Below are 15,023 nucleotides of genomic sequence, written 5' to 3' on the forward strand. Positions count from 1 at the left end.
GTTCGACGCATAGAATATTTGGACCTAAAATAAACAACAATGTTTTCGAATTCACTAGAATGCTACATTTCAGAAATAACAATAAGGCACGGCTGCTCCCAGGCATCGAACCCGGAGCCTCTGCGTGATAACCAAGTGCAGTAACCATTCGGCCACGCGCTCGCTCGGCAATGCGTGCAGCAATATATACTGACCGACGTAAGATCAACCTCACATGCACAATCTATCTGTGTGTGTCTCTCAGTCACTCTCCTTGTCGGTCTGTATGTGTGGGCACATACACATACAAGTTTTTGTTTGTTTCCTTCACATTCTGATATGCTTGCATTAGATGCCATGCATGATTGATGAAAGAAGTGAACGATAGAAACGAAGCTCACCTCCGATTAGCGCAGCAAAACACCACATTTTGCTCATGTTCAGCCTGTTACTACACTTTTTTATTTGCTTGATGTTTATTCTAAAATTAAAAACATAATAAATTAACATGGGCAACATCAGATTACAGACAAACAATAAAAAAATATATATTTTTACGGAAAAGGATATTTGTGAGAAAGGTGATCTTCTGGAAAATCATCTTAGTGAATTTGTATGGCTTAAATCACGATTCATATTATCTTGATTTTTATTTTGCACTCTGAACACAATGGATTTGTGGTAGATAGATTTCAGAATATCAATGCCCTGTCGATTTTGTGAAGAAATGTTATGGTTGCACCTTCTAGAGGCCTGGAAGGTTTCTCGTCGGAGGTCAGCCTGCAGGGTGATTGATGGATGTTAAATTTATTAACCCATTCACCACCATGCGCGCTGCCGGGCCGTCCGTACCGCATGTCTTTTCCCCTAAAAGAGGGCCACACTAGCCGTGACAGTTTTGCTTTTATAATCAGCTTTTACAGTAAAACTCAGTGCAGGAAACAAGAAAACATGTTTATTTACATGCTTAAGTGACTCGTTCAAGTCTATAAATCACTAGGCCCTCCCAGATTTTTCCTCGTATAAAAGATCTTAAAGCACTTTATCCTCGGTCGTCTAGACGTTGCACAACCAGTGAGCTCTTGTCGTGATTTGGACTCGGAACTGCTGTCGGACAAACAGCAGTCTGAAAACTCACTATCCTCACCAGACGTCCCGTCATCATTGCTGTCGAAGAGGACATTTATGATTTCATCGTCGGAAAGGCCACACTGGACACTGCCATCTTCTATTCTTCCCTAACCAGGCAGCGATCGAGCGGGAAAGACGACACACAAAAGAACAAGCTCAAACAAACACAGCGAACAGAACGACCTTTGGCATCTGTTGGTAATGAATATAACTACACAACCCCAAGTCTACATAGCGTGCCATATATGAATGGCTCTTCAAAACAGAAACTCATGCAGCCCGGTGCATCGCCGGCTTTGATAATCTGGCCCCTGACGGCATGCCCAGCGATTCGCTGGCTTTGGTTGCGAATGGGTTAAGGAAGGGGAGAGCAACTAGATGACCTTTTTAGGTCTGCCTCAGCCCTCGTGCAACATCACCCTCAACCTTTTAGCTTAAAGAACCGAGCACTCGTTTGTGCGCACTTCCAGCGCCACTGCTTCGCGCGCGAAAAGGCGCTGCAGTCTGCTGAACGTGTCTTGCTGTCAAACACCAGCTCCTCCACTTGTAGAGCTATGCACGTTTTGGAAGTGCCCTCTATAGTTCCTGCACCGAGCGTATAGTAATGCCATTTACGGTTGACTCTCAACAGTTTAAAGCTCTTGGGGACTGCGAAACATTTAAAATTAGAAGACTTCTAAGTAAAGAAATGTGGTGGAAGCATGCATTTGTTTTTATTCAGTGCTCATTAATAGAAATTGATTTTTTGCTTGCCTCTGCTGACAGAGACAAGCCACAGTACTGTGCTCTGCAAACTGCCTTTGTTATTTTGTCCGCATTTTCTTTGCCAAAGAAAAGGCACTCTATGATCCATCCAATGCAGTTTTTTTGCGTCAGCAGCATTTGGCCCGAAAAATGACATCATGGTTCCTAGGCATCACCACTTTCACGATTTTGCTGTTCGAAAGCAGACCGCAGACCACCACACATTTCGTTGGCATCAATGTATTTGATGAACGAAACATCTCCGAGGTGGCTGGTCAATTCCTCAAACCCAGCTTTGTGGGCCGTGCACGCCGCAAGGCCGCGTTGCTAGTCGCTTCCGTAACTTCCTTAGGAATGGTGGTACGGCATGTGCGCGCTGCCTTGCTTGGCTTGGTGGCATGATTGTGCTTGTTTGTTCTTTTCCCGACCCCAGTAAAAGCAATGAAGCATGCAGGGTTGTGTTCTAGGCAGAGTGAAAATAATCATGCGGCATTTTCTTGCTTCTGGAGTCATGGGACTTTTGGAGTGCACCAAAAAAATCCCTTCGATTAACCAGACGGAAAGATTAAACTTACAGTTTGCACAGATTTCCCCTCTTAAGGCCCGTTCACACTCTTGCGACCGAGTACGACTGAGAGAGACGAGATCTCTTACAACTTCTTAAATGTTTTTAGAATGAGGGAACATACTGACATTGTGGCGCCATCTATGCGGTGACCCTGGAACTGCATTTCACAAGAGCGAAGGTTTTGCGGGATTTTCGAGGTCAAATGTGCGTAATACCCATAGAAAGGCTCGTTTATAACATTGTCAAAAGTTTTTCGAGCCAAGAAAGAAAGGATAATTCTCAAGAAATAAAAAAAAATATGCCGGACCGCCGAGTTTACACTGCTTCCCAATAGATGGTGCCAGTGTGTTTTCTGGTTTAACAAGTTTTAAGGAACCCAGGTTTAAGAGGTCGCAAGAGTGTGAACGGGCCTTTAGACATGTATGTATTATTGCAAAGACTGCACCAATGCTTTGAATGACCTAAAACAATTTTTGAATAAAACAGCTTTGAATTTCTGAAAATCAACTATACGTGACAGTGGGGTATGGTTTTTGCTTGTTTGTCCATTTTCAAACTCAAACTGCCCCTCCACAGTTGTTGCATTAAGTGGTGCTTGTCTGCACGTCGCTAAAATGTGAAATTTATCGGTCTAGGACAACATAGTAGCATGATAATCATATTTGGTTTCTACCTTAGCTCTCTGTAGAACAAAATCGCTAGTCCTTGTAGTGTGTTCATTGCAGAGGAGTGCAGTGAGCCGGTCACATCTCTGCCCACTGGCTGGTAACTACTACAGTTGAACCTCGATTTTACGAGACCCAATTTTACGAATTTCCAGATTTAACGAACAAATTCGGATTTTCCACGCAGCGTATGGCGAGGTCTCCCTTCCTCGATTTTACGAAGTTCCCAATTTAATGAAATAATTAGCGGGTCCCGGTGACTTCGTTAAATTTCCCGCAGGGGACACTTGTGAAAGCAGGTGTTTGGAGAGTGGCGTCTCCACGGATCCCGAGCCATGCGGGTTCGCCCGCCCATGTCTGCCTGTGCGTGGCTTTCCCGTGTCCGGGGAAAAGGGCATTCTGGTGGTTGAGCCGAGCCCGGGGTAGGTTTGGACCCTTCGGGGCCCCCCGGGTGAGGCAATACACCACTTCGGCCCCTGCTTCTCGTAGACGGGAGTTCTGGTAAGGCCCGGCCAGGATGATTCAGTCTAGTCGCCACTTCTTCTACTATACCCTCCCTTCTTTCACCCTTGTCTTCTCCTCCTTTTCACTCTTCTCATTTTTCTTCTTTCCTTCTTCAACTCCTTTGGCGGCAAGGGCTAACCTTGGGTGGCGACAGACCCGTTGTCCAGAACCACACTTGGTTATAGAGACTGGGCAGCATTAATAGAGTAACGTCTTCAGCCAAGCCATTCTTGTTATGAAGCGCTACTTATTCCCTTGTTGGGCTAGGTGGTGGGTGGTGCACCACAGTTTCCGTACACCATTCCCCTCTTATGGGTTTCAAGCAAAAACTACCTGATCGGCCTCCGAAAAGAGTCCAGACCGAAGCACTTTCCACATTTCTGAAACAAGACAACTGAAACGACCACTTTACAAAATTTTTCGTTCTACACTCTGACGACACTTCTTAACCACTCTCAAAACTGTCTCCGTTCCTTGTTGCTAAAGTTCTTCAAAACACACTTCCACGCATCTCCCTCGGAGACCCAAGCCGTGGGGGAATGAAGAGTGTACTGAATCGAGAAAAAAACAAAACAGAGCGTGGAGTATTTTTCTACGTTACCCCACGCAGACTAATCTCCTCGCGTTTTAACAAATGAAAGCTTTGGCAAGATACATTCACTGCCAGTCTAAGCAAGACAATTTCCAGGGGTACGCCTCTTCAATTAATAGTACTGCAACACTAAAAGAAGTCTGGGATAAAGTTCATCGGATCGAGGGGCGATACCATGCTTTTGCAGTCCTGCTTTTTTCCCACAATGGGATCTGTCCAGAGAGCCTAGAGGGTCAGGCCAATCTTCTTGGTCAGCATTTTGCTTGTGTATCAAGTTCTGAAAACTCTTCCTCCGCATTTCTTCGATACAAAGAGCAAGCGGAAGTGCATGCCGTGAAGACCTCAAGTGGTGTTTGTGAGGCTTCAATCAACCCGTCACGCAGCACGAGCTCGAAATGGTCCTTCGCTCAACTAGGCCCTCAGCTCCTGGACCTGATGGTATCCACTATCAGATGCTTACTCACCTTCATCCTTCTACGCTACTCCTTATTCTGTACCTCTTCAATCACAACTGGCAAGAGGGTAGATCCCCACTGGCATGGAAGGTAGCCACAGTCATACCACTTCTGAAACCCGGGAAGGACGCTTCTTCCGCATCTAGCTACCGCCCAATTGCCCTCACCAGTTGCCTAAGCAAGACATTTGAGTGCATCATTAATAAAAGGCTCATGTACTTCTTAGAAAAACAAAACATTTTAGTAGGCATGTGTGAATATTTGTTTTTTTCGAATATTCGAACGAATTGTACATTATTCGATATTCGCTTCAGTCCGATTTCTTATATTCGCAAATTTCAAAGTATTCGGCACTAATGAATAGCGGACGCAAGGCTGCTTCCGATAGTTTCGGTATCGCAACGCCGTCAAAATGTCGCGTCGAGTGTTTTTTTTTTTTTTTTTTCGCAAGCCGCATGGGCATCAACATCAGGAAGAAAGAAAAAAAAAGGGAACAAAGTCATATCCGTGACCGAGAACGAAACGAAAGTGAACCACTGAACCGGGAAGTCCGTATGCTTGTGTTTCTTGCGGCGGACAGCACGTGCTTGGCATACTTTTGTTGTACTACAGTTGCTCACTGTAGAAGGTGGATTGAATGGCTGGCGTGTCCGCTGCGGCCACCGTGGACGACGAAAGTGATGGCGTTGTGCATCGCAACCCGATCTGGAACTATTTCTTAAAGATCCCACCGGGGACTAGTGCTCGATGCATCAAGTGCAAGGCAATCCTCAAGACTCCAACAGGTACAACGACCACCTTAGTGTCCGATCTAAAGAGGCACCCGGATGCGTATCAGGTCTACATGGAAGAACGTCAAGCACGCAAAAATACTGCCAAGCTCAAGAGCGTCAGTACGCCGAGTCAGCCATCGGTAGCCGACAGCTTTAAGCTGAAGATGAAACCAACGGGGCCAAGAGCAATGCACATGATGAAGATGATTTCTAACTTCATCGCTCGTGGAATGCACCCATACAGCGTCGTTGAAGAAGGAGGCTTCGTTGACATGGTGGCATTTGCCATGCCAGACTACAGCGTGCCGTCGCGGATGACTTTTTCACGAGCAGTTATCCCGAACCTCTACGAGTCGAAGAAAAAGGAAGTTAAGAGAAAGTTGCAGGAGATTTTCAGCAGAGGTGCAGGGTGCTACTCCCTCACCACGGATGGCTGGACAGCGTGCGCGAACGACAGCTACGTCTGTTTGACTGTCCACGTGATGGACAAAGACTTCGGGCAGCATGTGCACGCTTTGGCATGTACAAACAATTCCCACACGACCGATAACCTGGTACGGTTTATCGAGAGCGTCATCGAAGAGTGGGAGCTCCCAGCATCAGGTAACTTGCCAATCTACGTCGTAACCGATAATAGGAGGAACTTCACATCTGCGTTGGTGAGGTGCAGTGTTTCGGACACACTCTCCAGTTGTGCGTCAGCGATGCAAAGAAAGAAGTAGCGGGGTTCTCGGAGCTCTGTGCTAAAGCCAGAGCCATCGTGGGCCGATACAAGAGAAGTGCGAAGGCCCGTGGACGCCTTATGCGTTCACACTCTTGCGACTGCTTGCGACCTCTTAAACCTGGGTTCCTTAAAACTTCTTAAACCAGAGAACACACTGGCGCCATCTATTGGGAAGCAGTGTAAACTCGGCGGTCCGGCATATTTTTTTTTATTTCTCGCGCAATATCCTTTCTTTTTTGGCTCGAGAAACTTTTGTCAATGTTATAAACGAGCCTCTCTATGGGTATTACGCACATTTGACCTCGGAAATCCCGCAAAACCTTCGCTTTTGTGAAATGCAGTTCTAGGGTCACCGCATAGATGGCGCCACAATGCCAGTGTGTTCCCTCATTCTAGAAACATTTAAGAAGTTGTAAGAGATCTCGTCTCTCTCAGTCGTACTCGGTCGCAAGAGTGTGAACGGGCCTTTATGGAGATCCAGAAAAACATGCTACTAGATCCACTAGAAGTTGTGCAGGATGTGCCAACACGCTGGAATAGTGAGCATGCCATGATGGCCAGGCTCATGAAACTTTGTGTGCCTGTCACGGTTGAGCTCTCTGAATGTGAGACTGTTGAAAACCTGAATTCAAGTGAGTGGAAGCTCATGAGTGGAGCAGTGAAGGTCCTGCAGCCCCTTGAGCAAGCAACAACTTATTTGTCAGGGGACAGCTACCCAACGCTGTCACAAGTCATTCCACTGCTGCACTGCACCAGGCTTGTCCTGACTCAACACTCTGCTGATGAGGCAGCATCACTTGCCTCGAGCCTGCTACGAAGCATCGGGACAAGATTCCCGGATTTGAAGATGTTGCGCCTTCCAGCGCTGGCCATGTGGTGGACCCTAGGTTCAAGGACATTTGCTACATCGAAGAAAGTGAAAAAAAATGGGCACGCAGTCTCCTGTCAAAAGCTGTGGAAGACAGCATGTTAAAAAATGACCTTCATGATGAAACGGCTGGAACTAGCACAGGCCTGGGGTACTTGCCGGAAGACTCCATGTGGGGTGTCTTTTCAAGCCTTAGTTCCGCCGCATGTCGCAAGACAGGCCAACAAGGCGCAGACGAGGCAGCCGAGTACTTGAAGAGCCCTCTTCTAGAACGCACTGAAGACCTTCTGGTCTGGTGGAAGTCAAAGGGAAACCACCTATATCCATCTCTGGTCAGCGTTGCCCGTAGGTATCTGTCAATCCCAGCAACACAGACGACGAGTGAAAGGTTATTTTCAAGTGTGGGAGCCATTGTGAACTGCAGGAGGGAGCTTCTGCTACCTGATCATGTTCAGCAGTTTGTGTGTCTGCATGAGAACGCCAGACTCTTCCTCCTCAGCAGAGGTTTATGGACTTTCGTGCTTTTGTGTTGAGAATAAATGGTCAGCATTTTATTATGGTGTTCGATTTCCAATCACTTTTTCCCACAACTATTCGAATTATTCATTTCGAAGTTATTTGAGGAAAATTAATATTCGCTTCGTATTCGCTTCGAACTTAAAAACCACTATTCGCACATGCCTACATTTTAGATAAAAATCAGTGTGGGTTCCGTTCCTGCCATTCCACAGTTGACCACTTGGTGCGTCTTGAAACCACAATTAGTGAGGCTTTTGTTAATAAACAACACTGCGTGTCAGTGTTTTTCGACTTGGAAAAGGCATACGACACAGCATAACGCTATGGAATCCTTCGTGACTTGTATGAAGTAGGGGTACGTGGGAGGTTGCTTGGTGTCATAAAGAGCTATCTATCTGAGCGAACCTTTTTTGAGAAGTTGGGTACTGCTTTCTCCAGAAAATTTATTCGGGAGACTGGAGTTCCACAAGGTGGTGTCTTGAGTGTTACTCTGTCAAGATGAACTCAATAGTCCGGTCTATACCTCCATCTGTGCAATATTCTCTTTATGTAGTTGATCTAGAGATACCCATCTCATCATGCAATCTTTCCATTTGTGAACATAGACTCCAAGTTGCAATCAACAACCTCTTGAAGTGGGCAGACGAAAATGGTTTTTAGGCTTTCTCCTGATAAGACAGTGTGTGTCTGCTACTCTCGGAGAAGGGGAATCTCTGTAGAGCCTTCTTTACGAATGCACCAGACTCCCATCCCGGTAAAGAAGGAGCATAAGTTTTGGGGTCTTATTTTCGACCGTCAACTGTCCTTCATATCTCACATAAAGAATCTGAAAATAAAATGTCAGAAATCACTAACCTCCTTAAAGTTTTGTCCCACAAGACATGGGGCTTTGATCGTCCATGTCTTTTACAAATTTATCGCTCTGTGATTCGCTCACGTCTGGATTACAGCAGCTTTGTATACGGATCTGCTAGGCAATCGGCTCTTAAGGCACTGGACCCCATCCATCAACGGGGACTTTGTTTAACAATTGGAGCCTTCAGAACATCACCTGTGCTCAGTATCTATGCTGAGGGAAATGAGATGTCCCTTGACAGACGGCGATTATCCCTGGGATTTATGTACTCGTTAAGGATACGATCAGTCACTCAGCATCCAGCCCGGGAGGCTGTGGAGGGCACTAAATATCAGAAGACATTCGAAAACAAGCCTAGCTTTATCCCTCCATTTGCAATGAGAAACAGGAATTTGGCAGAGTCTATTGGGATAGACAGTAAGCTTCCAGTTGATACAGTTGCAAGGACAATGGCACCATGGGATTTTAACTGCGTATGTTGTGATTTTTCATTAACAAAGTTCAATAAGAAGGATACCCCAACTGAGGTCATGCGACAAGAAATTTTCGAACTCCACAAGGAACATGATTCTCATTCCCACGACTACACAGACGGCACAAAAACTGAATCATTTGTTGGCTGTGCCATGATTGGCCCTCTAGTAAGAAGTGTTCGTAGGCTAAATTCGTCGGCTACTGTTTTCACTGCTGAACTGCATGGCTTTCTGCTTGCATTAGATCATATCATCCAAACAAGTAACTCTCGGTCAGTTATATATACAGATTCGCTGAGTGCTTTACGGGCTCTGACGTCGCTTGAAACCCCAAAGAATGCCCTCGTTGTTTTATTACAAAACAAAATAGTAGCAACAACCAGGAAAGGATGTAATGTTCTATTCTGCTGGGTATTGAGCCATGTCGGAATCCCAGGGAATGAAGAGGTAGATCGTGCTGCGGGCACTTCTGGCACCCGTGCTGTAGACATTAGTAGCATCCCATACAGAGATTACTGTGCCCTAATCAAATGTCATGTTAAAGCTCAGTGGCAAGCAGAATGGAGTTTACAGGTGTCAAACAAACTGCATATGATTAAGCCTTTTCTTAGTGAGTGGCAGAGTGCTAGGCACAGAGACAGGTTTTATGAGGTAGTCCTTTGTCGACTACGCATTGGACACACGTGGTTCACGCACGGACACCTCTTACGTGGGGAGGACCCTCCTGAATGTGAACATCGCCAGGAACCGTTAAGTGTCTTACATATTCTTCTAGAATGTCCTGCTTATGAAAAAAAAACGCCTCCACTACTCTTCCCAACTGTACAAAGAGCATGTTCCTTTACACCTATGTGTGTTACTTGGAAATGAGCCACTACTCCCACCCACCCAGGTTTTTAAGTTTTTAAAAAGCGTTGATCTCTTACACAAATTGTTGCATTATTTATAATGTAAGATCCTACTCTTATTTTATACATTTTTCAAATTACCAGCTACTAATGCTCTTTCTTCTCCAAAATCCTCTTCTGCAATAGTATCATTTCTTGGCGCATCATAGTCTTAGTTGCTTTTGCGCCAGAAAACCCCAATCTACTACTACGTACTACTACTACTACGACTTCGTTAAATCGAGGTTCACCTGTATATCAGTACCACTTGGAAGACAATACTTGCACATGGCATCATCGTTAACATATCCACAGCCCACCTCCCCAAGCGGCAAACACTCCAAAGCTCGCCGAGGGTTGCCGCAGATGCGTCTGTCTTGGTGCTGCTACGTGCTAACATCGCGCTCGTGAGGTGCTGCGGGACGCGCCGGCGACGATTTCGATGCGCGCTGAGTGGTGCTTTGTGGATCTACCGGCGACGGTGTTTGGGGTGGAAAGGTGCAGGCCTTTTCTTCTAGGTGGTATCAGTCACATTCCGTTTCAGCGTAACTCGCGAAGGGCAAAAACAACCGCCTCCGCCAGCCGAGAGAACTTTTGTTAAAGTAGCGAAACGCCACACGCTAAGTTCTGTGTGATCCTCCTTGCCACCGCAGAATTTACCGCGTGGCACTGTTGCTCTCCCGCCCTCACCCGCCCGCCATCACCTCAAAGTTTGCCTCTTGTCGTCTGCTAGAGCCAGCCGTACCTAGTGTCCCCGGCATTCCTTCCGGCGCCGCAGACGGCGTCGCACGCTTTAGGAAGATTCTATTAGTGTGTCTAATCAAAGCATGTGACAGCTTTCTGTGGGAGTAGGGCACCCTGAAAGTCTGTTGTCATATGTCTTGCTCTGGCATTGTCATTGACTCGCTGGCATTGTAGCCTTTACCTTTTGTCGAATTAGGTTGTAATAGGTCGTAGACAACTCACCGGCAGAGAAGGTTGTGCGATTGACTAAGGAAGCTGGAGTTCTATGGTAGAAGCGATAGGTTCTCAAACTGAATCCTAGGAACTTAGGGGCTCCCCGGAGCATCCTCAATGGTTTTCTAAGCTGTAAAGTAAGGCATTTGTGCAATTCAAGTGCTACTTTCGATGTATAGCTATGTGCCAAATACTCTGTAGTACGAAGTCTGTACGCTTCCGTACTGTTTTATTGCTTCAGTGCCAAGATTCCAAAGGGTTCTTTGGTTATTGGTCTAGAAAGACGGGTGTTCTTCGAGATGAAAAGGCTCGGGAATCCTCGCAAAAATTGATTGAATGGTGATCTCTCGAAAGAAGGTTATGACTAGGGATGTCGCAAACTTTCGTCGAACCCGAAATTCTGCATCGACCCGCCAGATTCAACTTGTTTAGCAAACCATCAAACTTTTTGCAAAGTTCGACGAAGTTCGACTTATGGACGGCGTTACCCGGCTTCTACGTGAAGATTTCGAATTCCAGGAAACAAAAAACTTAGCAGGTAGTTTACTATTTTATATTTTATAAAATGATTACCAATATTTATGCGACATATGTTAGTTATTAGTGCCAACCAGTGAAGCAGTTCATCCCACATATATTGCAATTTTCATCCACCAGGTGGCATCATCTCGTTCAAATTTTTGCAACTGCGCATAGAAGTCAAACTTCATTTTTGTCAAACCTCAAATCGGAAGTTAGAAAAAGTTTAACTTGGTCGAACTCGAACCTCGGCAGGTTCGCAACACCCCCAGTTACGACGTTGCCACGCGGGTGACATACTTCGTTGGCGTCAAACCGTGGGCCAATGGTCAGATAGTGAGAAGACGCAAACTTCCCGCCTCCGACATTGCCCTTTCCCCACAGATCGGAACAGCGAGTCGGAGTCGCAGAACCCCAACAGCGGCAGCGAGGAGAACGGGCCCGCGGCCTCCCTGCCGCAGTCCGGAGGGGCCGCGCCCCCTCCCTCCGCCCCGCTTCCCCCCGCAGCAGCCCCGTCCAGCAGCAGCAGCAGCAGCAGCTCGTCGGGGGGCTCCTCCACACTCAACGGGGGAGGGGGGGGTGCCCAGTCGCCCCCTCCGGCCTCGCCCGCCGCCAGGAGCGCAAACAAGGGTGCCGGGGGCTCCCACCACCACCACCACAGGAGCACGGGGGGAGGCGGGGGCAGCGTCAAGAAGTCGGCCAAGAAGTTCAGAAGGTGGGTCACCCCCCGCGGCTCTGCGGCAACATAGCGCCCCGGTGCCCGCAATACGTCTCAAACCGGTCCGTTTTCTGCACCCAAAAAAGCAGTCTCGGTTTCTGCCCGACGACTTCCTAGAACAGTCTGCAGTGGTGCCGGTCACGATCCTGGCGGCCACAGAGGTAGAAAGCTTCCGGAGGCGACACGACACCACCATAGGTGAAGCCAGAGGTGTGGAAGGACGCGCCCCCAATGATGACCAAAACCAAGAGACTCCATTGGATGGAAAGGAGAGCCGACTCGGCACCGACATTTGTCGCCCTCGGGGCCCCCTGAGTCTGACGGTTGTTGGTGCCAAGTCGGCTCTCCTCTCTGTCCAATGGCATCTCTCGATTTTGGTCATCGTCAGGGGCGTGTCCTTTCACCCTTCTGGCTTCACCTCTGGCTGCATCGCGTCGCCTCCGAAACCCTCCTACCTCCATGATGGGCTGAATGGGACGCCAAACGCAGAGTCGGCGGCACGTTATGATCTCCATAATTTGTATGTCGCGGCTGCGTGGCGTGGGCTATGGTCACCTACGGAGCGAGAAAGGCGGGGCGTGTCTTTCGACTGCCCGGCGCGCTCAAGGCCCACAAGAAATCGAAGGTAGGAAGCTTGCACCGTAGGCGGGATGACCAACGCTCCTCCGTGTCGCTCTCACCTTGTTAGTGACCAGAGGCGCCCCTGGCTACACTTGGTTTGCATCCAAGGTGGCATTGCGGTGGAAGCTACATGCTCGTTATTCGTCGGTTATACACAAGCCTTAGATTTTCTGGAATTTATTTCCGAGGAAAACGGGCGAACATGTTCTGGTGTCGGTTCGTCTTCGGCAATGGCCGTATCTTAGCAATTTGTTTCGTGCCAACACCAAAGACAATGATTATCAGTGAAAAGAAGCTCGCAAAAAACGTATGGCAAATTACACCTTACGTGCAACGAGCCCCAGTTCTCACAGTGAGAAATAAGAGTAATGGGCTGGGCGGCATAAATAGAGAAATGAATTGAAAGCCCTTTAACTCTTTCGCTACCGCGCCTATTCAAATCGATCAATTTGATCGACGCACTTCCAGTTCAAATTTTCGCGCGCTCGCGCGGTTTACGGGCGCCTAGCGCCATCTAGGTTAGAAAGTGGGAAACACACAACGTGCTCCGCTATGTTTTGTTAGTTTCCTGCTTTGCGGCGCTCCTCCCCGCGTCGCAAAAAGTTTAGCTTTGACGGGCGAGCGCTTCGATCATGGCGTCGTCATCGTGCGCGGGCGCTCCCAAAAGATGTCGTGCTTCTGGCCTTTCGAGCTCTTTAGGAGCCGATTTTGCGGATGCAATCAGCAGTAGTGAGACTGAAGATGATGTGGACACATCAGATTTCAGCACCGATGACGAGGATGCACCAACTCAAGCCGGAACATCCAGCGGGTGAGTGTCAGCTTTATGTGGGGCGCACATTTAGATTACTAATAAATAGTTATGACCGGCGGAGCATGTACTCACAGCTATATTATTTATTTTCAGGGTCTCAACGTCATACGGACATGATTCCTTGCCAGCAGCTGTGAAGCGCGTACAGTTTTTTCCTAAACGAAACCCGGGAGTCAAAGTTGGCGGCGCGGTCCGGAGTAGCGCACGGCGGTTCGTCCGGGCCGTCGATGTCTTCCAACTCTTCTTCACCGCAGAGCTAATCAACATGATCTGTGAGAACACAAACAAATATGCGTGGGCGCATATTTTAGAGAGGCAAACGTACGCAGAAAAGGACGGCTCATGGAAAATGTTCAGTCCCAATGAAGTGATGCAGTGCATAGGAGTCCATGATCTACATGGGAATTGTGGAACTGCCTCGCCTCCATCTATACTGGAATACCTCGGAGTTATTTTCCGGCCTCATTCTTCCAAAGATCATGACCAGAAGCCGATTTTTTGCGTTTCTTGCTTTTCTCAGTGTCATGGACCCGGAGAAGACTGACGCTGTCCGCGATGGCAAGCTGCACAGGATCACACATCTGCTGCAACATATGAATGACGTGTCATGTCAGCATTTCCAGCCATACCGAAATTTGTGCGTGGATGAACGAATGGTCAAATCAAAAGGACGATCGGGAATACGCCAGTATATGCGTGACAAGGGGGTCAAATGGGGGTACAAGCTGTGGGTCCTTGCTGACTCAAGCACAGGCTACACTGTGCAATTTAGCGTTTACACCGGGAAGCGAGAAACACCCAGCTCAAAGGGACTGGCTTATGACGTTGTAACGCGCCTGTGTGATGCATATTTGGATCAAGGCTACATTATCTACCTTGACAACTTCTACACATCCACCTCCCTCTTTGAACACCTTCTTGAGAGGAAGACTCTCTCTTGTGGAACAACGCGCAAAGATCGGCGCGGATTTCCCTCCCAGTTGAAAGACACCACTTGGGAGAAAAGAGCAACTCGAGGGGACATTCGCTGGCTGCGGTGCCGTGATGTGCTGTATTTGCAATGGAAAGACAAGCGCACTGTAAACATGATGAGCACAGCCCACACTGCCAACAATCACGTCAGTGCAATGCGAAAAGTGAAGAGAGGAGACCGATGGACAAGGATCCCCATAGGGAAGCCACTCATAATAGAAGACTATAATAAGGGCATGCTTGGTGTTGACAAGTCCGATCAACTTATCGCTTCTTACAATGTCTTGATGAAGTGTGTCAGGTGGTGGAAGACACTGTTCTTCCACTGCATTGACATTGCTGTCGTCAACAGCTTTGTCATCTTCCAAGGACACAGGGAACATCACCCCGAGATAGAGGAGCTCACCAGAAAGACTGGCTTTGACCAGCTCGCATTCCGTATTGAGCTGGTCAACCAGATTTTCGGGATGGACGACAGACATGTTCACCCTCCGCCTCCTCCAAAGAAGTCTGAGCACAAGCCCCAGGTGCAAGAAAAGCGCCGTAACTGCAAGCTCTGCTACGAGAAAAAGAAGGTCGAAAGGAAGACTGCAGTTTTTTGTGAGCCGTGTGGTGTGTATCTGTGTTTCATCCCAACGAGGGACTGCTTTGGAGGATGGCACGCCACACACCCACGCTAACTTT

General features: G+C 47.8%; 3 protein-coding genes across 4 annotated transcripts in view; all 3 read left to right on the forward strand.

The window, feature by feature from the left end:
* LOC8026620 (mitogen-activated protein kinase kinase kinase 15) overlaps positions 1-15,023 on the forward strand; it is a 468,648-nt gene that overhangs the window by 130,619 nt on the left and 323,006 nt on the right. The window lies entirely within an intron of this gene.
* LOC8025426 (chromatin modification-related protein MEAF6) overlaps positions 1-15,023 on the forward strand; it is a 44,301-nt gene that overhangs the window by 12,231 nt on the left and 17,047 nt on the right. The window contains exon 5 of the mRNA XM_029966935.3: positions 11,599-11,929. Within this exon, the coding sequence (XP_029822795.2) occupies positions 11,599-11,929 (331 nt within the window). The remainder of the gene's footprint in view (positions 1-11,598; positions 11,930-15,023) is intronic.
* Positions 12,969-14,009, forward strand: LOC121836765. The gene is made up of 3 exons (XM_042291942.1): positions 12,969-13,364; positions 13,461-13,639; positions 13,888-14,009. Exons 1-3 carry the CDS (start codon positions 13,186-13,188, stop codon positions 13,962-13,964), a joined length of 435 nt encoding a protein of 144 aa, XP_042147876.1. The 5' UTR covers positions 12,969-13,185; the 3' UTR covers positions 13,965-14,009.

This window comes from Ixodes scapularis, unplaced genomic scaffold, assembly GCF_016920785.2.
Source record: "Ixodes scapularis isolate PalLabHiFi unplaced genomic scaffold, ASM1692078v2 PGA_scaffold2__306_contigs__length_199485367, whole genome shotgun sequence".
NCBI lineage: Eukaryota > Metazoa > Arthropoda > Arachnida > Ixodida > Ixodidae > Ixodes > Ixodes scapularis.

Coding starts and splice junctions, on each gene's coding strand:
- LOC121836765 (XM_042291942.1), top strand. CDS start 13,186: ATGGCGTCGTCATCGTGCGCGGGCGCTCCCAAAAGATGTCGTGCTTCT. Junction 13,365..13,460: donor CAAGCCGGAACATCCAGCGG/GTGAGTGTCAGC, acceptor ATTTATTTTCAG/GGTCTCAACGTCATACGGAC. Junction 13,640..13,887: donor AGAGCTAATCAACATGATCT/GTGAGAACACAA, acceptor TGCTTTTCTCAG/TGTCATGGACCCGGAGAAGA.